At 41.7% G+C, this 21,276-nt stretch overlaps 2 protein-coding genes across 2 annotated transcripts; one reads left to right on the top strand and one right to left on the bottom strand.

The window, feature by feature from the left end:
- Positions 1-10,521: 10,521 nt before the first annotated feature.
- LOC124073893 (methionine-R-sulfoxide reductase B1-A-like) lies at positions 10,522-12,529 on the bottom strand. The gene is made up of 4 exons (XM_046416445.1): positions 12,386-12,529; positions 11,592-11,734; positions 11,278-11,392; positions 10,522-11,023 (listed from the first exon to the last, which is right to left on the bottom strand). Exons 1-4 carry the CDS (start codon positions 12,438-12,440, stop codon positions 11,004-11,006), a joined length of 333 nt encoding a protein of 110 aa, XP_046272401.1. The 5' UTR covers positions 12,441-12,529; the 3' UTR covers positions 10,522-11,003.
- Positions 12,530-13,209: 680 nt separating this feature from the next.
- On the top strand, positions 13,210-17,075 carry LOC124073885 (zinc finger protein 37 homolog). Its single transcript, XM_046416430.1, has 2 exons — positions 13,210-13,519; positions 13,883-17,075. Exons 1-2 carry the CDS (start codon positions 13,336-13,338, stop codon positions 15,082-15,084), a joined length of 1,386 nt encoding a protein of 461 aa, XP_046272386.1. The 5' UTR covers positions 13,210-13,335; the 3' UTR covers positions 15,085-17,075.
- The last annotated feature ends 4,201 nt before the right edge of the window (positions 17,076-21,276 follow it).

Here is a 21,276-nt window from a genome sequence, read left to right as displayed (position 1 = left end):
TTTTGGGTGGGGGGTGTTTGCAGGGGTTCCCTCTGGTTTTCTTATCAATCTCAAGCTTCATGATTACTTAGCTACAGGGGGTGTCTCATTTTACCCACTGGCTCAGCTTATCCTGTTCTCCCGCATACAAACTTTTCAAGTTAAACACTACAAAGCCTGTCATTGCAATTTTCGTCTTAGGCGACGTAAAACCAGTATGAAAAAAAATAAATAAAAAAAAGAGTGTTCAAACAAAGGTCTGCGGATACTGACATGACCCAAGCAAATATAGAATAATGACATGTTTTGAAGCACAAACAGCCATTGTAAATCCATCCAAAGAGAGGCCAGTCTGGCACTGAGGAATTCACAGCTTTGGAAATGGCTGTCTGTTGGCTAGCGGCAGATTCTGTCAGAATGAGGTCAGGATCCAGGCTTTGCTTTCATCAGAAATTTTATTTGCTTTTCCCTCATGGTAATTGCTCTAGTTGGAGTTATACTGACAGGTTTGGACCCAGAAATATAAACAGTGAGATTAAAGAAACAAACAGGCAACAGTAGTGTCGTGGAAACAAATACGACATACAAGTTGTGAACTGCGTCTGTGTGTATAGGACTGAGGTTGGATAATGCATCTCTCTGCTGATTTGTTTGTAGACATTTACATTCACGTATAGGCTTCAGTGCATGCATGTGTGCAGTCCGGACTACATTTCCAATTATCGCGCCTGCAGGTGTGTGCTGCTACTGCATCCCTGTGTGCACCACTGATAGAGATTTTCATAGCCAGAGGCCTGCTGATGGCATGTACATGTGTCAGCCATTACAGCAAATTACGAATCATCCTCAGCAAAAGCAGAATGTTCCACTCTCATTTTGCAATTTCCAGCATCAGGAAGAAGCTGTCGGCCATTTGCGATAGCCGCAAGACGCCCGCCAGAATCCTTAAAGCCGTCATGACAGATCGCTGAAACCACCGCCCAGGAGATACTCATGTGGTTGTGGATGTATTTTCCCACAAAGGGAACCTGGAGCTTTTTATCATGTGATGAATGAATTAAAGATGTATATTTTCCTTCTGTTTTGGTTTAATTGTAGCTTGAATAACCAATAAAAATAATTCTCTTGTTACCTGGTTCTCTGGTTCTTTTCCCTAAACATTTATGTTTAATGCTCATATTGTGGTGTCTGAAGCTCAGCTCCTTTGAAGAAGCAAAAGATGTCACACACACTGTCTGCTATACGTTAGATGTTCAATGGCTGAACCCTCGGGTAGAGATAATCACAGAATACAAAAGCCAACAACAAAGCAACCGTGATGCCCCACCCGTCTCCTGGAGGCTTCCTAACTTTCATCTGCAGAAGTACGCAAAGTCGCTAAGAATGATGAATGGACGAACAAAATCACTCTGATCTCTCAATCCACATATGGTGCTCCCCACCTCCACGCCTTCCTCTTCTCCTCCCACCCTCCATCCCTCATGTTCCACCACCTTCACACAGGTGCATCGATCTTTTTTTCACCTCTGGGAGAACTTGCAGACTCCCAGACTTGCCCTGCAGCTTTATAGAGACATCACTGGAACGATGAACGCGCTAAAGGTTTGAGAAGAGAGAGCTGTTTGGAGCTTTTGCAAAGCCTCAACGGCCTTGAAAGCATTAAACAGTGTCATGCCCGCATAATTCCTCGAGTTCAATATGGGAGTAATTTATATTGGAGAAGGACTTTGTTGCGATTCATTCCAGCATCATGAGGGTTCGATTTGGGCAGCACCCAAAGCCAGGAGGTTCAATTACGTAACTGATATACCGGTGCATGTACAGCAATATGAGCCCACAGATATTTTTCAAATAAACAAAAATGCATGCAAGGCTTCCTCGACCGCTGGAAACCAGCTGCACAGAACTATTTTCAATGTGTCTTTCATCCTGGCAATAAAAACTAAGATGCCTTTCCAGGGAACAAGTCCGTACAGGAATCTCATTCTTTTTGTAAAATGTTATTTACTTTCTCTGGGTGCCTTATTGTAGAAGTAGAATCAGGCGAGCAGGAATCTACTGAGGGAATTAAACTGAATGACAATCATGTCATCACACAAGCCGCAGACCATTTGGGAAATGGCTTCTTTTCTAATCCACAGCTCTGTGGTGAAAAGTGGGATCTGGTGGTTGGCTCATGACTGATATTGGGTGTGTTGGGAAGAATGGAGGTGCCGGAAGAAAAGAAAGAGAGGGAGTGAGGGGAGATTGTGCGTTCCTGTATGCGCTTCATGACAGAAGACAAGTGTGAGTGAAGGAGAAATGGATGGAGAGAGAGGTTAAGGGAAAGACAACTGTGATTAGCTCGGTGTACAGTTTCATGCCTCCCAGCTTACTTAGGGGGATTCACTAAGGCGTGTGGCTGCAAATCTGACAGAGCCACAAAGGTGCTCCATTTTGAACTGTGGCCTGCGACTGAGTGTTTATATGAAGTGTATGCATTTGCGTGCAGAGACTTTTATGCCTTTAGGGTCTTATGCATGCATCCCTGTGTCTGTGGATGCCTATTGTTCCACTCTGAGTGCACATGAACCACTTGTGGTGCCCAATCCCAGACTGTTACTTACTGAAATGCTTGTGGGCTGCTCTGTGTGGCTTTCCTTCATTGAAAGGCCTGGTCTACTTAAACGTTGATTGCCATGACGTCAGCTTCAGACCGCAGCCCTGCCTTTAATGTGTCACTGTCACCATCTATTTCCGCCCTGTGTGTGAAAAACAACTTTATTTCCATCTTTGCAATTCACTGACACAGACAGTTGGACTGAACACTGTGCTACTGTTACTGGGCCAGAACCACCACCCAAATTGATGTGCTTGTTAATTTTCACGCTCACTCAGCTTATCTAAAACAATAAGAAGAAGGCAAAAGATGCATGTGAACAAGCAGCTGACTGAATTTCTCATTATCTAACCTGTGGCTATGTGCTCATGGGGGTAAACAAGTCAAACCTGGGCGATCTCTGTAAATATAAACAAAAACAGTCATCAGATGGGTGTTAACTGACTGTAATTGCTGGTGTAAAACCACAGCAGTTTGTCTCTCCACTCTCTGGAGTTTCCCATGTTTTTCAAATTCCAACCTGTCACACTGACTGTGAGAAAAGGGAGCTGTCATCTAAGAAAGGAAAAAACTGCTGTCCATTGCTTCACTGTTGAGTCAGGTCTGCTAAAATGGTATCACCTGTCCTGTGAAATCCTGAAGGCCAGAGGGTGTGTAGGTGTGTGTGTGTGTGTGTGTGTGTGTATGTATGCATGTGTGTGGAACTGTTTCATGCTTCAGAAACAGGAGATGGGCTCCTACCCTGTGGGGCCAGTCTGCATTTCACAGGAATGCGAAATCATGTGCGGCTCAAACAAGCAAACCATCAGCGAAGTCACTGACGGTTGTTTTGGCCGAAGGGGACAGGAGTGTACCAAGTATGTGACCCACCACAAAATTAAAAATAAAAAAAAACGGGCTCAGTGGAAGATGAATGAACTTAGTAGTATTTAACTTAATAAAACAATAAGCTCTGTTTTCTTGTCGAGAGGCAGATCAGTAGACTGATACCACTCATACGTCTGTATGGTAAATATGTAGCTACAGCCCACAGCCTGAACAAAACATTACTCAAAATACTCAGCTAAAACAAGGGGAAACTGCTAGCCTGACTCTCTCCAGAGGGAACTAAAGCTGCCTGCCAGCACCTCTAAAGCTCACTAATTAACACACAACACACATGAGGTATTACGTGGAGTTATGTGCGCAGTTATGTGCTATTTCTTGTTGAAATGTGAGAGAGTTAATGTCTTAATTAGAGAGTTTTAGATGTGCTGGTACATAAATTTCTTCATGCAGAATACAGACTGAGGCTTGCAGCTTCTCCCTGTTTCCACTCTGCTAAGCTATACTGAGCTAATTGTTTTTACAATAGAGATATGAGAGAGATGTTAATCCTTTCATTTAGTACCTCTGAAAAAAAGCAAACTTCCCAAAATATTAAACTTTTTACCTACTGATCTTTAACTTATGATGCAAAGTGAATATTTGGATCAGGACTTCCTATTACTAATCAACGCAAGTTCAAACTTTTGTGCTGGTTGTGGTAAAGCTGGAAATTTGTCCTCTTTCTTAAAAACACCACCACACCCTCACGTTGTCGTAAAGCTGATAATCACACTGGGTTGTCCTTGAGACTCATTTCTGTGGGAATGTATTCTGTCTTTGACCTCTTCTCTTTTAAACGCCTTTACCAGCACACACACACAGTCACGCACGCTCGCACACAAATCTTCCTCTCCTTCCTGTAGCTCTCATCTGGTCTCGCTTTGGGTTTTGAGGCCTGTGTTTCTGGGGACACGACAGAGCTGCTGATCCAAATGACAGCAGGGTGGCTTTTCTGCGGACTTCCCCAGAATACATTTAAAATTAATTTGGATTCAGTTTTGACCAAGCAATCATTCACTCCCAGAAGGAATTGTTTCAGATACGCATGGAGGAAAACACAAAGTACACTCTCTGTCTTCACTGTCTTTCGAATTGGCATAACACGATGTTCTCCGCACAAATCCCGGACACTGACAAGCCAATAGGGAACGGCTGAGGGATTGAGAGAAACAATTACTGCTGGGAGACTGACAGGTAATATTAGAGGGTATTTGCTTTTCTGGCACAAAAGTCAAAGTATAAAGTGCAAATGTGAAGAATTAAAGTTTTCTCTCTTTTTTGTCTTGCTGCAGATGCTGCAGATATATTAATCATGGATTCAAGGATTATTTTCAATATATAAATGTGGGTGATGAATCATAAGTCTAGAAAAATAGTAGGTTCTAATGTTGAATGCTCTAAGGAGTTTCTGTTAAGGCAAAAGCTGTGTATGTCTGTGTTAAAGAACAGTGGGTGAGCGGCTGCAGAGGCAATTCAACTCATTTGTGCAACAAGCGTGTGATCACACAAATGATCATATGCATTAAATGCTTTATTAAAATCTGATATTTATGACTCTTGAGTGTAAAATACTATATTGTAACAGCTAGATGTGCGTTAAACACACTTATTCGGGTGGTGAGTGAGATGAAAAAATTTATACCTGCTTTAAATGTCTCTCAACCGTAGTCAGCCCGGATAGACTCCAGCCCCCCCACGGCCCTGACAGGTAAGCAGTATAGAAAATGAATGGATGGACTTCTGATTGGGTTATAATAACCATGTGGTATTAAGAGCTCAGCCACTTCTTAACATTTTCCACACATAAGTTAACAATTAGTATGATCAAAGGAACAATTTTGATTATCACGACTCCACATTTGGGCACTGGGGGAGTCCGAAAAATGTTTAGATGTAGTATACATTTATGTGTTCACAAGTAGCAAACACGCAAGTTCATCAAGAACAGTGTGGGATCATGAGATGAAAAGATTATGCACGAGCATGCTTTCATTTTAACACACAAACGGTACAGTCTGGATCACATGGAGCCTACTGGGATTAGTAACCAAGATGACAGAAGATGAGCAGCCACTAATTGCAGGGAGCTGGGGTTAGCAGGGTGGGTGGGTGCAGAAGGGGAAGACAGTATGTGGCACTGTACACAGGCAAAGACTGATGTAATTACTTACTTCTCCTTGGTAGTGTTCAAGCTCTGTCTGCATAAAGATGATTTAGTGTGCAACAAAACTCAGACAGCCAAAGGCCTTGACATTTCTTGACACTCACTGACACAAATACAGCATTTTCCACAGTCCATCACTGCTCTGACCATCTTCAGAGCCGAGTCTCCTTTTAAATCATTTAACTGAAATCCAAAACCACCCTGATATTTCCATACTCTAAAGGCAGCAGGTTTGATAAATGTTTCCTTTGCCTCTGGCACACTTTTATCTGAGGCTCCATTTGATCATTTTTAAAAGCCTCCAACGCTGAAACTCATGCGGCTAACCCACATCATTTGACATAATGCAAAGTTTGTCCACCATGTCTCTCTGAATTACTGTGGCAAGTGCTCAGGCCTGTCAAACCTGTAGTCTCTGATACAGGGTGGATAAAAGTTGACATGTGGGTGCACATTCAGCCAGTCTCCTGTTTTAAACCTTTCCTCTTATCCAACAGCCAATCTGGCAGACTACGAAAATAAGGACCCCTTCTCCCTGATCTGCATGAACAATACCTGTGCCCCACACCTCAAGTACTCCCTTTGAAGCTTTCAGACCAACCTGTGCTTCTGTCTTGGGGTCCTATCTCCCTGAAACAGATCAGAGTGCAGATAGTGAACCATGTTTGCACATACATACGTGTTCAAAACCCCTCTGTGTTACTGAAGCTGGGGAGTTCAGAAACAGGAATGTGATCTTGTGATAAAGGTGACAATAAAGCGGCAGAAGCCATTTAAGATCTCTCACGTTGTTTATTTTTTCACTGGGAGCCCTCATACTTGGGATTTTACGTGTCGCTTTGTGGGTTTTTGCATGCTGCAAAATGTTCCCTCACACGTTTAAACTGTCAGTGTTTTATTGGAGCGAACAGAAAATTGAGGTTTTTCATTGTTTCTTCCTTTATATAATTGTATTTTTATTGCTCCCCATTCCACATTTACAGTGTTTATGACCAACACAACCTGTCAAGATATGCATTTCATATACATATAAAATCTGTTTATATGCTCAGTAAACTACACGTCATTTTACATCATATATTCTTATTTTGGTTTTTGCAAGCCTGGTCTCTTTCAAACACATGTTGTCCTGACAGGATTACAACCATGCCCAACCTGAAGTTTCCAGAACTTTCCTTTCATCCAGAGCAGAAATCACATTCCAGTGTCATGTATAAAAGCTTTGTTTATCCTTTCGTTCATCACACAGAAGGGGGATGTTTGGCCAGCATATGTGGGTCTATAACATGTGGAGGGCAGCCTCACCATGTACAGATGAAGACATCACATAGTGCAGATATTATTCGCTGTTGGAAGTTTTCTCTGTTTCTCTTTGCCGCAAGTCTTTTTTGTTCTCACTGGCACAGAGTGGTAACAGCTTTTGCAGTGTGTGTGCTGAGCAGAGCCACTACATGACGTGTGTTTTTAGGGAGTAATACCTTGACGAACTGAATGTAATGTTGCGGTGTCTGGACGCAGAATGAGATTCTTCTCTCTGTGGCTCAAAACAGAAGCAGGTGCAGTGCCCGTAAACATCCACATCTAAGCGACTGGCTCATATATGTTACAATTAAAACAAGATGTCCTGCGAATGAGTCAGTGGCACACACAGAGACACACACACATATGTTTAGCTGTAGCTCAAGGCTCAGCCTTTTTGACTGGGGAAGGCCTTGGAGTAGTAGTGGTTTAATGTAATTAAGAATCCAGTTTGCTTGTACGAGCAAGATGAGCCCCAGAGGTCAGTGGATTTGAGTCAGTCCTGCGATTCTATCAGAGGATTACCACTTCCTCCTTCCTGTTTGCTTCCTCTTGGCCATACAGCTGTGCTCAGATGCCAGACAGAAAGAGTGTTCTCGCAGATAGCAAACGCTAATTACAGTCCCGCGTTTTGGGCAATTTCCTTTTTCCTCTCCGTCTCTCATTCTCACATGTGGTTTATCTTTGGATTTTGGTCTCTTGCCTGTCTGTTGTTGAGCCTGTGGCTCTTACCCTCTCGGCTCTCCCATCTTCTTCCAGACGTCACCCCACAGGACAGTTTAGTCTGTGTGCCAGCTGTGTGTGCTACTCCACTACAAAGACATCTAACCAGTCACCAGGAAGGTATTACTCAATTAATGAAGAGCTTGGGGTGAGATCAGAGGCAATATTTGGATTTAAGCAGAGGAGGACTAGTTTGGCCTTTCAGTTTGAAGTTTGTGGGACTTATGATCTACAGCTTTTATTCATTTAGGCAAAATACTGAAATTATAAATAGCAGTGCTCTTTAAATACAAGGGACAAAAGCACTGCTCCCTCTGAAGTTAACTCTAAAGTTCTGATCATGCCTTCCAGACATAACCATCATCTCATCAAATGCACAAAACAGTCTTTGCTTCACCACTAGAGATCATTACAATCTACGAATGTTTGCACTTCCTTTCTTAATCCTCTGCCTGACACTGCAGCTTTCATCTCCCTCTCTGATCTGCAAGCCTTTGAAACGAGCGGCTCCACACCTGCTCGTCCCCAGACGTTCACAGAGCACAAGAGCTGTTGATCGTGCCCCCACGTTCCCACTTTGTTTATACTTCCACCACTCAGCAAGCCAAGAGGCAGGTTCGACCGGTGTTATCTGCAAGACTATAGAAAAACACAGAAGAATTGTAAACGCAGTCTGCAATTTCTGCCGCTAGGGGTCCCTCAGACAGTACAAAACAAAAGATGTAAGTAGCGTGGGATCATGGGAATTATCTTCATTGTTAAACACCCATCGTTGCTGATAAAACTCACTCTGTCCAACTCAGATGGCAATGTTCACAGGCAAGGTAATGCTGCATTCACATTGTGTTTGCAGACTCTCTCTCTCCCTGCTGGAAGTTAAAGTAATGGGCAGTTCATGACAAAATCGCATTTCACTGGGTTAAAATATTGTTGGAAACAATTCTGATAATGTAAGTACAAAACAAGATATTTAACACTATATTTATATTATATTTAACAAGATATATAACACATATCTAGTTGTTTTTAGACATTTTAATGCAGGAGTGTTACATATTACACACTTTTGTATAATAAAAGACTTCTTATTCATATGAAACACATTTATTTTTACAGCCAATTTGCAATCACACAAATGCATTTAACTGTCAAGGACTGCAAGTAAATCACAACATCACTACAAAAAAGTACTGTAGGTATTTCTTTGTAGTAGTATAAGGAATGAAGGCAGGCACACAGCACCATCAACTGATGGAAGTGTGCAATTACACTTCAGAGGAAAGACATGCAGTCTTTACAGTGTGTTTTCGTAGATCCAGAACGGGAGGTTAATTTGTACTGAGGCATGGAAACAATGTGCAAAACTGACTTACTGTCCTAGTGAGACTTCAACTCAAAGCTGTAAAACATCAAATACCCTTAACCAAGGAGGGCTGTTAAATATTACAGTTTTTCTGTGTAGTCAGTATAACTAACTGTAGGTGCATGTGTTGCTGTTTTTGTGGTCGCCTCTATGCTCAGAGTTTAAATAAAAGGTTGAAACAGGTCTGTTGTTGCTGCTCAGTGAGGCCACTGTCCATCAGAACTCCAGAGGTCCATAGGCTTTGTTCCAGAGCACTTCATCCACTGCCTGCACCTTCAGCCGCAGAAAACTCTCTTCTCTTTCAGAGCTCACCTTTCTGTCCATCAACCTTTTCTGTGGAGAAAACCAAAACCAACAGTGGCTTAAAGGTGAGTGATGAGAGTGCAGCCTGTAAGCACAGCTGTGTGATGTACCGCATGTGTGAAACATAGCAACCATTCACAGGCTCACCTTTAGGGATGAACATCAGCGAGCTGCTGAATATTCAGAAGCGTGACAGCCCTTCTCTTGGCCCATCAAACAAAAACTCATGGCCCAATCCGTTACCACACTTCCCACAACAAACCTGGGACATTTAAATCCATAAGATCATATATAAATCATTCAATCGATAGCAGGTACAGTGCTAGAGGAAATGCTGGTAGATATTTCCTCAAATCTTGTTCTATTTTAATCTACTAGGTAATCTACCTTTATGGGTCCCCATGCTTCAGGTTGTCTGGAGACACTGTCCTTGTGGATTGTCTCTGAGAAGGCTGGCCAAGGCGTAGAGTGTTCGAACTTGGACGTGCTAGAAAATAACTCGTGTCCACATTCAGAACACACATATACACCTGGGAGAACAACAGTTATCAGTAAGGGCACATCTAAAAATAAACATTACTTTCATGCTTCGCTTCATGCTTCTTTAACACCCACCAGGTTGGAAGTGGTTTTTATATTCTTCTCCACCAGAGAAAGAGCAGTATGTCATTTCATCCATTTCAAATGTGCCTGTCTTTAAGTAAGATCTTCTTGGTTTGAAGCATATGTTTATAAAGGGTCATCCGGCTTAAGCTGGAAAAACCCTGTAAGTCCAGCTCAAGTGTCAGCAGTTGTCTTCGTTATGCAAGTTCTTCTCATTACTTCCACTTGATGGCAGTACTAACATCACCGCGCAGTGAGGGTCATCTTCAAAAGGCGCAGTCTTTGTAAAACTTATTCACGATTTACACAGTGTCTCACCTTTTTCGGAATCAGAACTGTAATATATAATAAAACCAATTAATTAATATAACAAATGTAAAGAAGACTAGTGAGAAAGTGGCTTCACCTCTTCCTCAAAGAGGTTAAGATTACAATCTTATCTGAACAGGAGAGGCATAGTTTTCAGAGCCATCTGGCTAAACCTGAAATGCGATTTAGTCCAGAGCAAGTGTCCTGTTGGTCTCCTTGCAGACTCGGTGTATTATGCTTGCTCATGCATGAAAGACTGACTATTCAGGAAAAAAGGGGACATTAATATTTGAAAACAAGAGTACTGACATCAACTGTTTAATCAAAGCATTTTAATTTAAAATAGATTTAATTCAGCTTTTTGCATATCCCTCACTTTGATCCATTTACATAAAACCTCTCGAGAGTGTGAAAATAGAATGCATTGCTACTCATTGTCTGCATCAGGCACAGCAAACACTGCAGATCAGGGCCACTGCCTATGAACAGTTAAAAATAAACAGTGTAGAGAATGATCAGAAGCCTATTCTCCCCATTAGGCAATTTATAAATAAATCTCCACAAATCAAACTGATGAGATGGTGATTGTGTTATCCTGCAGATGGTGATGAGTGTAAAATAAAAGGTGTTGAGAACAGTCCTCTGTTCCTGCTGTACAGTGAGGCCATCATTCATCAGAGCCCTGGTGCTCCCAGTTTGGGCTTTTTCCCTGAACTCTTCATCCACTGTCCACACCTTCAGCAGTACAGAGAAACATCTGTACATACAGCAGCACTGGCCTTTAGCAGCTCATCTTACTGTCCATCAACCTTATCTGTGGAAAGGGGAGAGAGACGGTTAGGAATGAGCTATTTCACTGGTCCTACGTTACAACCAATCCGCTTACTATGTAAGCTCAATGGAGGTAAGAATTGATATTCTAGATTATAATAAGCCTGGGTCTGTATATTATGACGGCAGTAAAATTGGTATATGTGCATTACCAGGGTCAAACCTACACAAAACCTCAGTAAAGGAGCAGGATCAGTAGCTGCAACCCAGTGTTGTGCCACAATCTGTCCTTCGTACCTTTTGGGATGAACTTCAGTGAGCTGCTGAATATTCAGAAGCGGGACAGCCCTTTGGCTGGCCCATCATTCACAAACTCATGGCCGAGTCCATTTCCACATTTCCCACACCGCACCTGGAACAACACATTTAACATAAGAATCTGGATTGGGTGCATTTCCATAGAGTCAGCATTAAATACATTAAACAAATGCTTTACTCCTCTTTTAAGACTTACAATTTGCTGATAACTTAAGGTAGGTGTCATACAATTGATTACTCACAACATACAAGTAATTCCATAAACAAAATATTCTCTTTTCTAGGGATTGTACCTTAAATGCCCCAGGTCTCTCTTCATGTTTGACCACACTGTCCTCACTGACGGTCTCTGTGAAGGCTGGCCATGGAGAGGAGTGTTCGTACTTGGAGCGGCTGGAGAACAGCTTGTGATCACACTTGGAGCACACATAAATCCCTGAGGAGTAAAGGATGGGAGACGATGGCTGGTGTGCAACGTGACAAAAGAAGCAAAAGAAGTCTTGTTTAAAATAATCCTAGCACGTCTCATGCTACTATATTGGTATCCTGTAATCATTTCCAATTGTGATCATATTTTTCTCCTTTCTGTCAGTTCCCTTCACATCATACATTATACATAACATTTGTTTTAGTTTAAGGGTGCATTATATATATATATATATACAGAGAAGGAGGAAGAGAGCGAGGGAGAGGGGGAGGGAGAGAGAGAGAGAGATTGACCTAACTTAGGGTTTGTTAAACAACATCCAGTTATCTAACCAAGTTGTTGTACAACCTAAATACGTGTTACAAAACTTAACGAAGTTTGTTTTTGTTAGTATTGCCCATCGACTTAATTTTCTATGGCCATATGTTCAGTGTAAACCCCTTCTAAAAGTTTTTTCATTGGTAGCTACAGTCTAAAAGACTTGAATTGGATAATTTAGTCCGATCTTCACAGCTGCAAGTAAAGTTATTTGGGCTACAGTCAATAGTTAGTTAACAGCTGCTAGCTAGTTAGCGTTAACTTTTGCTAAACAGCCTCTAAACAGGGAGGGTTAGGCAAACATTTTAAATAATGTACGAGAAGTTAAAATCATGAACGAACCTGATATGAAGTGGTCTTTGAAGACCTCCCCACCGAAGAAACTACAAAACGACATCCCTTTGCTTTCAGGACGGTGTGTTCACAGCCCGTGTGCTTGGCGAAGCCTTATTCTCTGAAGTCTGAGTAGAAACTGGCAACACTTCCGGTTTGGCCGCTTGGCTTTCAAAATAAAACACGAGAACTTTAAAGCGTGAAAGACCCATAATCATCGACTTTTGTAATGTTTGGTCATAAATAATTGAATGTATACATTGTAAACCGCTATTTAAAGTTGAATGGTTACATTTTTCTTTAAAATATGAATTCAAAAATAATGATCATTGAATTTTCCAATTTATAAATCAGTTTCTTCATGCCATGCTCTTCATGGCTATTTAGCTGACTCTTTATGTTCATGCCCCACATTTCTCTGTGGACACAACAAGAATGGTTCTGTTGAGTAAGATCAGCTCATCACTCATACATACATACATACTTATCACTCATACATACATAGATTAGTTTAAGTCCACCGAACCCGCCCATTAACAAGTCCATTCCACTGCAAGTAAAACTGATCATCTCAGTCAAGTCGCTAAATATAAAAATAAATCACTACTGATCAAATAATACAAGCACAATAATTAACTTTTTTTCAAACATAGTGCATAAGAGTTTATGTTTCATGTTCCAGTTTCTATTTTTTGTCTAATGTAGTCAAGTTTTTGACATTTTATTTCTCATTTTCACCTTTGTGTTATTGTCGTCTGGTTGCTGTAAATTAGAAGAGGTTTATCGTCTTTATTTTGGAATTGAGGCTTTTATTCTGAGCGATACAAACCGGAAGTTTTATAGTGGCTGCTAGATAATGAGAAGTTACCTGGGTTGACAGGTTTCTTCTAGGTCAGCTGAGTTAATCTTTTATGCTATCCTGCGATTATCGCGGATGTGTCGTAATTGTCTTCTGAAACATGGACGCCACGATGTTTCAGCTGAGGTCGTTTGTCCATCAGCGGTTGTACAGAGCAGCAGAGGAGATTCTCGGGGAGGTGGAGAAAACCATAACGTTAGCTTTGTACGAAGCCGAAGTTAGTCGATCTAAAGGGGAGGTTGAAAGTCTGCGACACCAGCTAGACCTTCTGCGGAAGAAAGCAGGTTCGGGACTGCTATCAAATGCGTTGTTTAATAGGGTGTTACGCTACTGTATTTGGCTTAGTAGTGTAGTGGTAGCTTTAGACGTAGCTGTAAAGGTATGGATGGATGCTTATCCGCGCATGCGCGCATGCACATACTCCACTGTGGAAAGTACCAGCTTTTTTGCAGCAGTAGTTGAAATATTTTAATAACGTACATCTTCAGTGCAGTGTGAGAAGTACTTTTCCAGAAACTCTCAGAAGGAGAGTTAGGAGAGAGTGCCCATGCAGAGTTTTCCATATTGTATCTATTAGAGTCACATGAAAAAGAAACATTACAGGCTGTTGGGTAACTTTGGTTCCTATCTGTTTTGTGCTTTTATAGCTGAAGAGCCTTCACCTACCAGCAGCTCACTGGACCACAGAGACAAATGTGATGTCCCACTGCTGCAGGAGAACCCAGAACCCTCAACACCAGAAGGGTCTAACTTCAGTCTGAGCGCTGAGGTCCCAGGACCCTCTCAGACTGGGACAGACATGGACAAGAATAACTGGAACTACTGCTTGGTTGAGACGGACTTAAAAATGTCCAATATAAAAGAAGAGCAGGAGGATCTTGGGGGTGATAGTCAGGCACAGGAGGTTGTTTTCCCTTCCACTGAAATTGTGAAAAGCGAGCAAGATCACCCAGATACACAAGCGTTGTATGAACTGCAGCAAGTTTCCTCAGACTGCTCTGCAGGCCAGTCCGAGGACAGTGAGGGCGATGATGAGGTGCTGGAGAACAGCAAAGTAGAACAAACCGAAACAATGAAACAGAAAGGGAAGATATTGCAAGGCAAACATGTCAGCATTAATAAGAAGGGCCTAGCTGCATTGCCATATGACAAATGCTCTGCTAAAAATGAAAAGAGCCGCAGTTTTTGCCATTTGTGTGGTAAAGGATTCCAGTACATCGGCTCTTTGATGAAGCACATAAAAACACACGAGAACAAGACTGATTGCACCCTTTGTGGGGTAACATACCAGTCTACAGAAGAGCTGATGAGCCATTTGAAAGGTTGTCACAACCAAACTGATTTCTGTGACATCTGTGGCAAGGTCTTTGCCAATAACCGTTGTCTCCGGCTGCATGAAAGAATACACACGGGCATAAAAGAGTTCATGTGTCAAGAATGTGGCAAAACATTTTACCGAAGAGAGCATCTGATCGTGCACGTGAGGACCCACTCTGGGGAGAAACCGTATCACTGTGATATCTGCGGAAAAGCATTCAGTCAGAGCCAGAACCTCACAATTCATAAAAGAAGTCATTCAGGGGAGAGACCATATCACTGTAGCCTGTGTGGCAAACTTTTTAACACCAGCAGTCACCTCAAAACACACATGAGATACCATTCAGGAGAAAAACCGTACCCGTGTGATATCTGCGGTAAACGTTTTCGCCAAAGTGGACAGATGACGAGACATAGGACCACACACACGGGGGAGAGGCCGTACGCGTGCCATATTTGTGGCATGAGATACAGGTTTGCGCCTAACCTGAAGGTGCACCTGCAAACTCATGAAAAGGCAGCTGCTGAGTGAAAACCAGATGGACCGTGTCAGAGCCTGTGCATGAGTTAGAAAGGGAATTTTACATGCGTGGCATAACTCCGCGTGGCCGTTAATGACTGCAATGATTCTACTTCTTCTTCTTGTACTTCTTTTGCGTAACCATTGTACTTTTGTTACTGTCGATCATTTCAGAAAGCACACCGTGAGTTGCGAGTTTTATCTGAGTTACGTCACGTAGCTGCTGGCATCCCTACGCATTGAGGTTGTCTCACCGTGAACTTTTTCTCTATGCAGATTGACGTTGACCAGAGTTGTCATGGAATTAAATTTCATCAGTCAGTTGGTATCAGAGTTTTAAGTTGTCCCATCTTGAATGTGCTGCTTACTCACACAGGTGTTTTCAGTTACTGTGGCTGATTAGACGTGTACTGGAGATTACAATACACAATGTCTCCAATCGCTGTGTACTGTTGAGAATGATAAACTTGTAAACTGTCTCTTTGGAAGAGGTTCAACAAAACAGATTTCCCCATTTGTTTCCAAGGAGGAACAGAGAGGGTCTTTCAGCAGATACTAACAACTTCATGGTGAAATAATACAAGCAGTAGAGATGGAAGGATGCTGCTTGGTTGTTATGAGTGCAGAGATGGTGGCAGAGGAGTAAATTGTAAAATGTTTAATTAAAACCTGTGTAAGTAATAGCTACATGGATGTCCGTAAGCCTGCTATCCATGCTAGCGCTGACAGTTTATTTTGAGGAAATCCAGTCTGACTGCTCCATGACAGGAAAGTGAGATGGATGGATGCCCACACAGTGTAGTCAGGCAAGACAAGTGAAAACACCTGTGTGAGTGTACCATTGGTGTGCAGGGCCTTTGTCATGTGGAATGTTAACAAACACTTTGAGTTCAGTTGTGTAAAAAAAAAATGCTTTGTAGAGCAGTACATGTGTGACCATTTCTACATTACGTTAATTTAGCAGAGGCTTTTGTTCAGAATAGTTTATTTTTATATGTACATATTAACGAATATGTTAGTTTGGTACACACTGTAGCAAGAGGAAATAAATCCCCCCCACTGAATGTGACACGAATGATGACCCAGCAGCTGTACTCACTGCAACTGATTTACACAGACAGGCAAAGCCAAAAACGTTAACCTTTGACCTTTGTTACAGTGATCATTTTTAACAGAATCAGGCACATTTTGGCATATGCTGATCCAAAACCAAATTAAGAAAGGAAGTGTTTGCATGTAAACTCAAGGTTTTGTCAAGGCCATGCACTGTGTATACCAAGGAAATATTTTTTTTTCTCCCAACTGATACACAAATACATCTGTGACTATGTCAATGTCCTGCTGTGGTGTTTTCTATTAACCAAAGCCCCACCCCCCACAATTTAAATATATTCAGAAATCCCTTTAAGTTTCTGTGTAAGCGATTTAGATTGCTGAAATCTGTTGGCACTTAAAACCATCAGAGTGGAATACACTTTATGTATCTATTTTTGTATGTTGCTCTGTGTGTAATGTCTTCTTAATGGTGAAACCAAGATTCAGTTTAATATCCTGTCATATCACATGACTGTTGCCTGTTTATCTTTTCCTGGCTGTGGCCGCCAGGTAAACGTATTTAAAGCAGTATTCTCATTCTGTCCAGGCATCTTATACTCAGCATAAATCTTCCCCCGCGGTATTAAACTCGATGTGTCTATTATTACAAGGTTGCAGCGGCTGTTGCTAGATGTCTGTAAATATTGTGGATTTTCTTCGCCCACATCATCACTTGGCTACTCATATGTGTCTGAATGATGACTGAAAACTGAAAACTGACTTCTGGATTGGTAAAATTTTAGAATTTGCGGTCAGTAAAACTATTGAAGGACACCATGAACTGCAAACAACTTCAGTTATTACTCCTATTCTGAATTTTTTGAGGTTATACGTATCTTTGTTAAACCTTCCTGAAGCTGAAGACAGTGATTTTAAAATCTCTGACATCATCACAACGTTAACACCTATGAGCACATAGATTCAGTTTGTTTTCTTCAATTATTGTTTGTGTCTGAGATATGATAAATGCTCATGCTTGTATGTGCCCTCACCCTCATTTAATGACAAAGCACTTAAGGTGTTGTAATTTACATACATGTACATGTCATCAACAAGAATTAGCCCACTGATTCATTAGGCGTGAGCTCGTGCACCTTCCACATGAATGACGGGTGACTGCATCACCCGGCTGCTCTGGAACAAACATTTCTGCAGTTCGGCCAACAGGTGGCAGCAGGCACACCAAAGTTAGTCTTAATGAGTTGGAGTTGAGGGCACACGACGCCTACGGCTGTCAGCAGCATTAGCCAACACTGACTAAAGTCACCGACTGCACCTCATTACAGTTATGCATGTGTTAACACACAGTTAGACACCTTCACAGTCTGCAGCAGCACAGCTCAGGGCTCGTCTGTTCTACTGAGGAAACTGCTGCTGCAGTGGCGAATCTGTATCTGTAACGTGAAGCTTGAGGACTCGCAGCATCAAGATTTGAATGGTAAATTGTCCATAACTCTGGAGCAGGACTGCTCCAACGTTAGACTTATCATTTGTGTCAAAAGAATCAGTAACACAGTGCACCCGCTTTCAGACTTTATATATGCAAGCGTAAATATATGCAACTGTAATGCACAATTCCTTCAGTCGGCACCATCCCTGCACATGAGAGTCTTGCTCAGAGTATAGCAGCATCGGTGTATTTATGCCCCTGGGAATCCAAGTGTACCAAACCCGTCCGTAAAAAAAAAAAAAAAACACTGGTGCAGCCAGCAGTTAAATGTCAGGTCACACAGGATGAGGCTATTACCTGCCTGTCAGTGTCTGCACGCTGTTCTGATGGATGACATACTGCGCAGGAAGCAACAATAACTCATGCACATGAACAAAAATCAAGCCGATGTCTTCCCCTCTCTCTCACTCTGCATTGTTCCCACATGCGAAGTTAAAGACCAGGATCGCAATTATGGGATAATTAAACAAATTGCAAATGAGCGCTGTGTCCTGATAATCAACGCAACAAAGTACAGTGGCTTTTTTTAAAAAAGCCTGAGAGTCCTCTGAGCGATAACTCTGCCATGAATTTTCCAGGTCGTGCAATTACATAAGTCTGCGTACTGAGGGCTGCGGTGCCATTGGGGGGGGGGGGGGGGTGAGCTCTGACTGTTTGGACGCCGAGCGCAGAGAGGAGGAGTCGCTATGTCAACTGTGTGCCTCGCGAGTCTAATCTGGATTAGAGTTTCCAGTCCAGTCTGTGGCTCGGAGCACAGTAATCACATTATTCTGTAATGAGCTGAAGCCTCCTGAAGCGGAAGAAATACGCGATGTCCAAGGGTGGCAACGCTGCTGACGCGTTTATCTTAAAGCTGAACTGTTTATTTGGATGAAAATCTTCTAAAGGAGTTTGGATAATTTTGCAGTGAAGGTTTGCGATGATCTGAGTGAAATCCAATGGATATTTGTTGCCTGCGGTCGATGGATGGTGCGCATCCCCGCGAGCTGCACGCTGCAGCATCCAGACAGATCACTGCAGCCTGCATTTAACACACATAACTACACAGAGCTGACACTGATACAACAGGAGCAGCTGGTCAAACATGTCAGATTCAGGTAAGTGTTCTGGTTTTTGTCCATAACAGCGTAGTGCATCAACCAGGCTTCTTATTTTCACATGTAACACTTGAGAAATTGTCTACAGGTGATGGCAGAAAAGAGCTCAGACTGACAGTGCGGTGCTGCATTTAAAATGCAATACCTTCTTCGGAGAAAAAGTTTAAAGGCGCAGAATGGACTCATTCCAATGCCTGAGTGATGTTTTTTTGGCTTACATTGTCCACAAACAGTCTTTTAAGCTTGGATTGATGAGGTGAGGCAAAGCTCCAGCAACACTGACCAGGCGACAGCCAGACAAACACACAACCGTCCTGTGCCAAATGTGTCAGTCATCAGGGTCAGACGGTAGTTTGAGGACAGGATTAGGCACAGGAGCACCATTGAAATAAGCGTCCTGCCTGGCTGTGTGGATGCCAGGCTGCACAGGCAGTCCTTTAGAGCACTCCAAATAGTCTCTGTGTTTTTATCCCACTGTCTTTGTAACAGGATAGAAAGGCCACGAGGAGGACAGAGTTGGAAAAACATGTTTTTTTTTTTGTTTTGTTTTAGGTTTTTTTTGGAAGGATTTCAATCCTATACCAACATCAGAGATAAAAGTGGCATTTTCTACTTTCAGTATCCTTTCTTCCTCTCACTTTCAGTTCATTTTACCTGACCTACTACTGTCTACTCTCTAATGGACTAGACTGAATGCACCTGTTTCATCATGAGCAAATAAACAGGGTTTGATATCACTTTCTCACATGCTGTTTTATTTAAGCACCCAGATGTTTGACTCTGCCTTCAGACATTAAAAATGTCTGGTAGCAAGTGACCTCTCTCCACACTTGTTCAAAAAATGCCAGCTTTGTTCTGGATGGTCTGGAGTCATAATGCAAGCAACAACTAGTTTGTAAGTTTTATTATTTTATAATAGTCACCTGTTGTATCAGAAAAGATGTGACCTAGAGCAGATAGATTATTGAACTATTTTGTTGAGCCATTAATTGTTTCAGTCAGTTTGCCGAATGCCAAATATTCCTTCAAATTCTTCTGTGGAAAACATCAATATTCAGTGTATTTTCAGCAGTTCTGTTGTCAGAAAAACAATTCATTACAGAACCAGTTGGAGGCGTCAATGAATTTTACGTCTAATTACATTTAACTAAATTCTTCATTTATAAAATTGCAAAATCTGCTCCACTTTACACCCTCACAGGACTACGGCCAAAAACTGCTCCTTTTTGCTCCTGAGTCCTGACTGGAAAGTTGCCAAACCCCTGCTGACTCCATATTCCACAGAGCAGCAAAGGTTTTCCTCTCCCTGTCAGCATGAACTGATCCAAATAGACTCCAAAGTAGAAATTGATTAGGGTAATGCAGGGCTGTCTGGGGCGGCGTAAGCACTAGCAGAGCAGCACTTTTAGTTAATTAGATTTGACAAACAGCCCAGCAGGTTGGTGCTAAAATTAATTTCTCTTGTTATGAAAAGTGTGCAGGCAAGTGTCGAGATAAGGCTGGAGCCAACTGGAATGGGAAATTATGCAAATAACATGGTTATAAATGATTATCTGTAACCTGGTAAATTGGTTTTATCCAGTCAGGGTTGGAATTTATAATATACAGGACAATAACCAATTATTGCTTGGGTCTTTGCTGCTTGTCTGTAAAAAAAACCCCCAAAAAACAACATAGTCTCAAAATGACAGGAACAGTTTTTCACTTTGATTTTCTGTTGTGTGAGGAATGTGACTGTTGCTCTGTGAACAAGAAGATGAAACGAATGCCAGCTCACTAAAACATGGACACAATGAGTTTTTTGTTTTTTTTTTTGCTTTAGCTGGTTGATTACATCTAATAGCTTTAACTCTGACTGACATTTTTCAATTGTCTTTTGCTGCATTATATATTAAGATAAGATAAGATAATCCTTTATTAGTCCCATTACTGGGGAATTGCAGTGTTACAGCAGCAAACAGGATATAGAGGGTTCAAAGCATGCAAGAATAAGGGAAGGATGAGCATTAAAAGAATAAATACATAGGAAACAAATACCTGCAGCTGCACACAGTACAGAAAAGAAAAATACTATTCACACTAAAGTCCCTCAAGTTATGATTAGTGGATGGATTGATTATTTGTTTTAGGAAAAAACTAAGTATGTATGTACTGGTCCTAGTAGTAGTGCTACATGAGTAAGGATTATTGCACAATTATTACTACACATGTATTATTGCAGGTCTGGTGTGACCATTTGTCCCACTATTGCACATGATTTATTGTCCAGTTAATTTTGTTTAGTATATAATAAGTAATAATAATAAGTTAATTTAACTTATGTGCCAAGTGTCTTAATTTCCTGTCTTCCTTTAATATGGATGATTACAGTTAATCCACTCTGTCTGTCATTCGGCCATATAAGCTGTTGACTCTGAGCGAGTTGCCCTGCCCGGCTGGCCATGATTCATGTCAGTGATTGTCACATGTAAACAAGCTGCAAAGGGCTTGTTATAGATCTTTGTGCTCGTGGAGCCCAAACTATCCCAGAGGGAGTGTCTAATTGTTGTGCTTTCAAAGGCA

This window comes from Scatophagus argus, chromosome 16 (genome assembly GCF_020382885.2).
Source record: "Scatophagus argus isolate fScaArg1 chromosome 16, fScaArg1.pri, whole genome shotgun sequence".
NCBI classification, from domain to species: Eukaryota; Metazoa; Chordata; class Actinopteri; family Scatophagidae; genus Scatophagus; species Scatophagus argus.
This window is presented reverse-complemented; position numbering and strand designations above follow the sequence as displayed.

What these genes read in the sequence shown, in the direction of transcription:
- LOC124073885 (XM_046416430.1), top strand. Translation starts at nt 13,336, where the DNA reads ATGGACGCCACGATGTTTCAGCTGAGGTCGTTTGTCCATCAGCGGTTG. An exon ending in CCTTCTGCGGAAGAAAGCAG is followed by an intron (nt 13,520 to 13,882) that starts GTTCGGGACTGC and finishes GTGCTTTTATAG; the next exon opens with CTGAAGAGCCTTCACCTACC.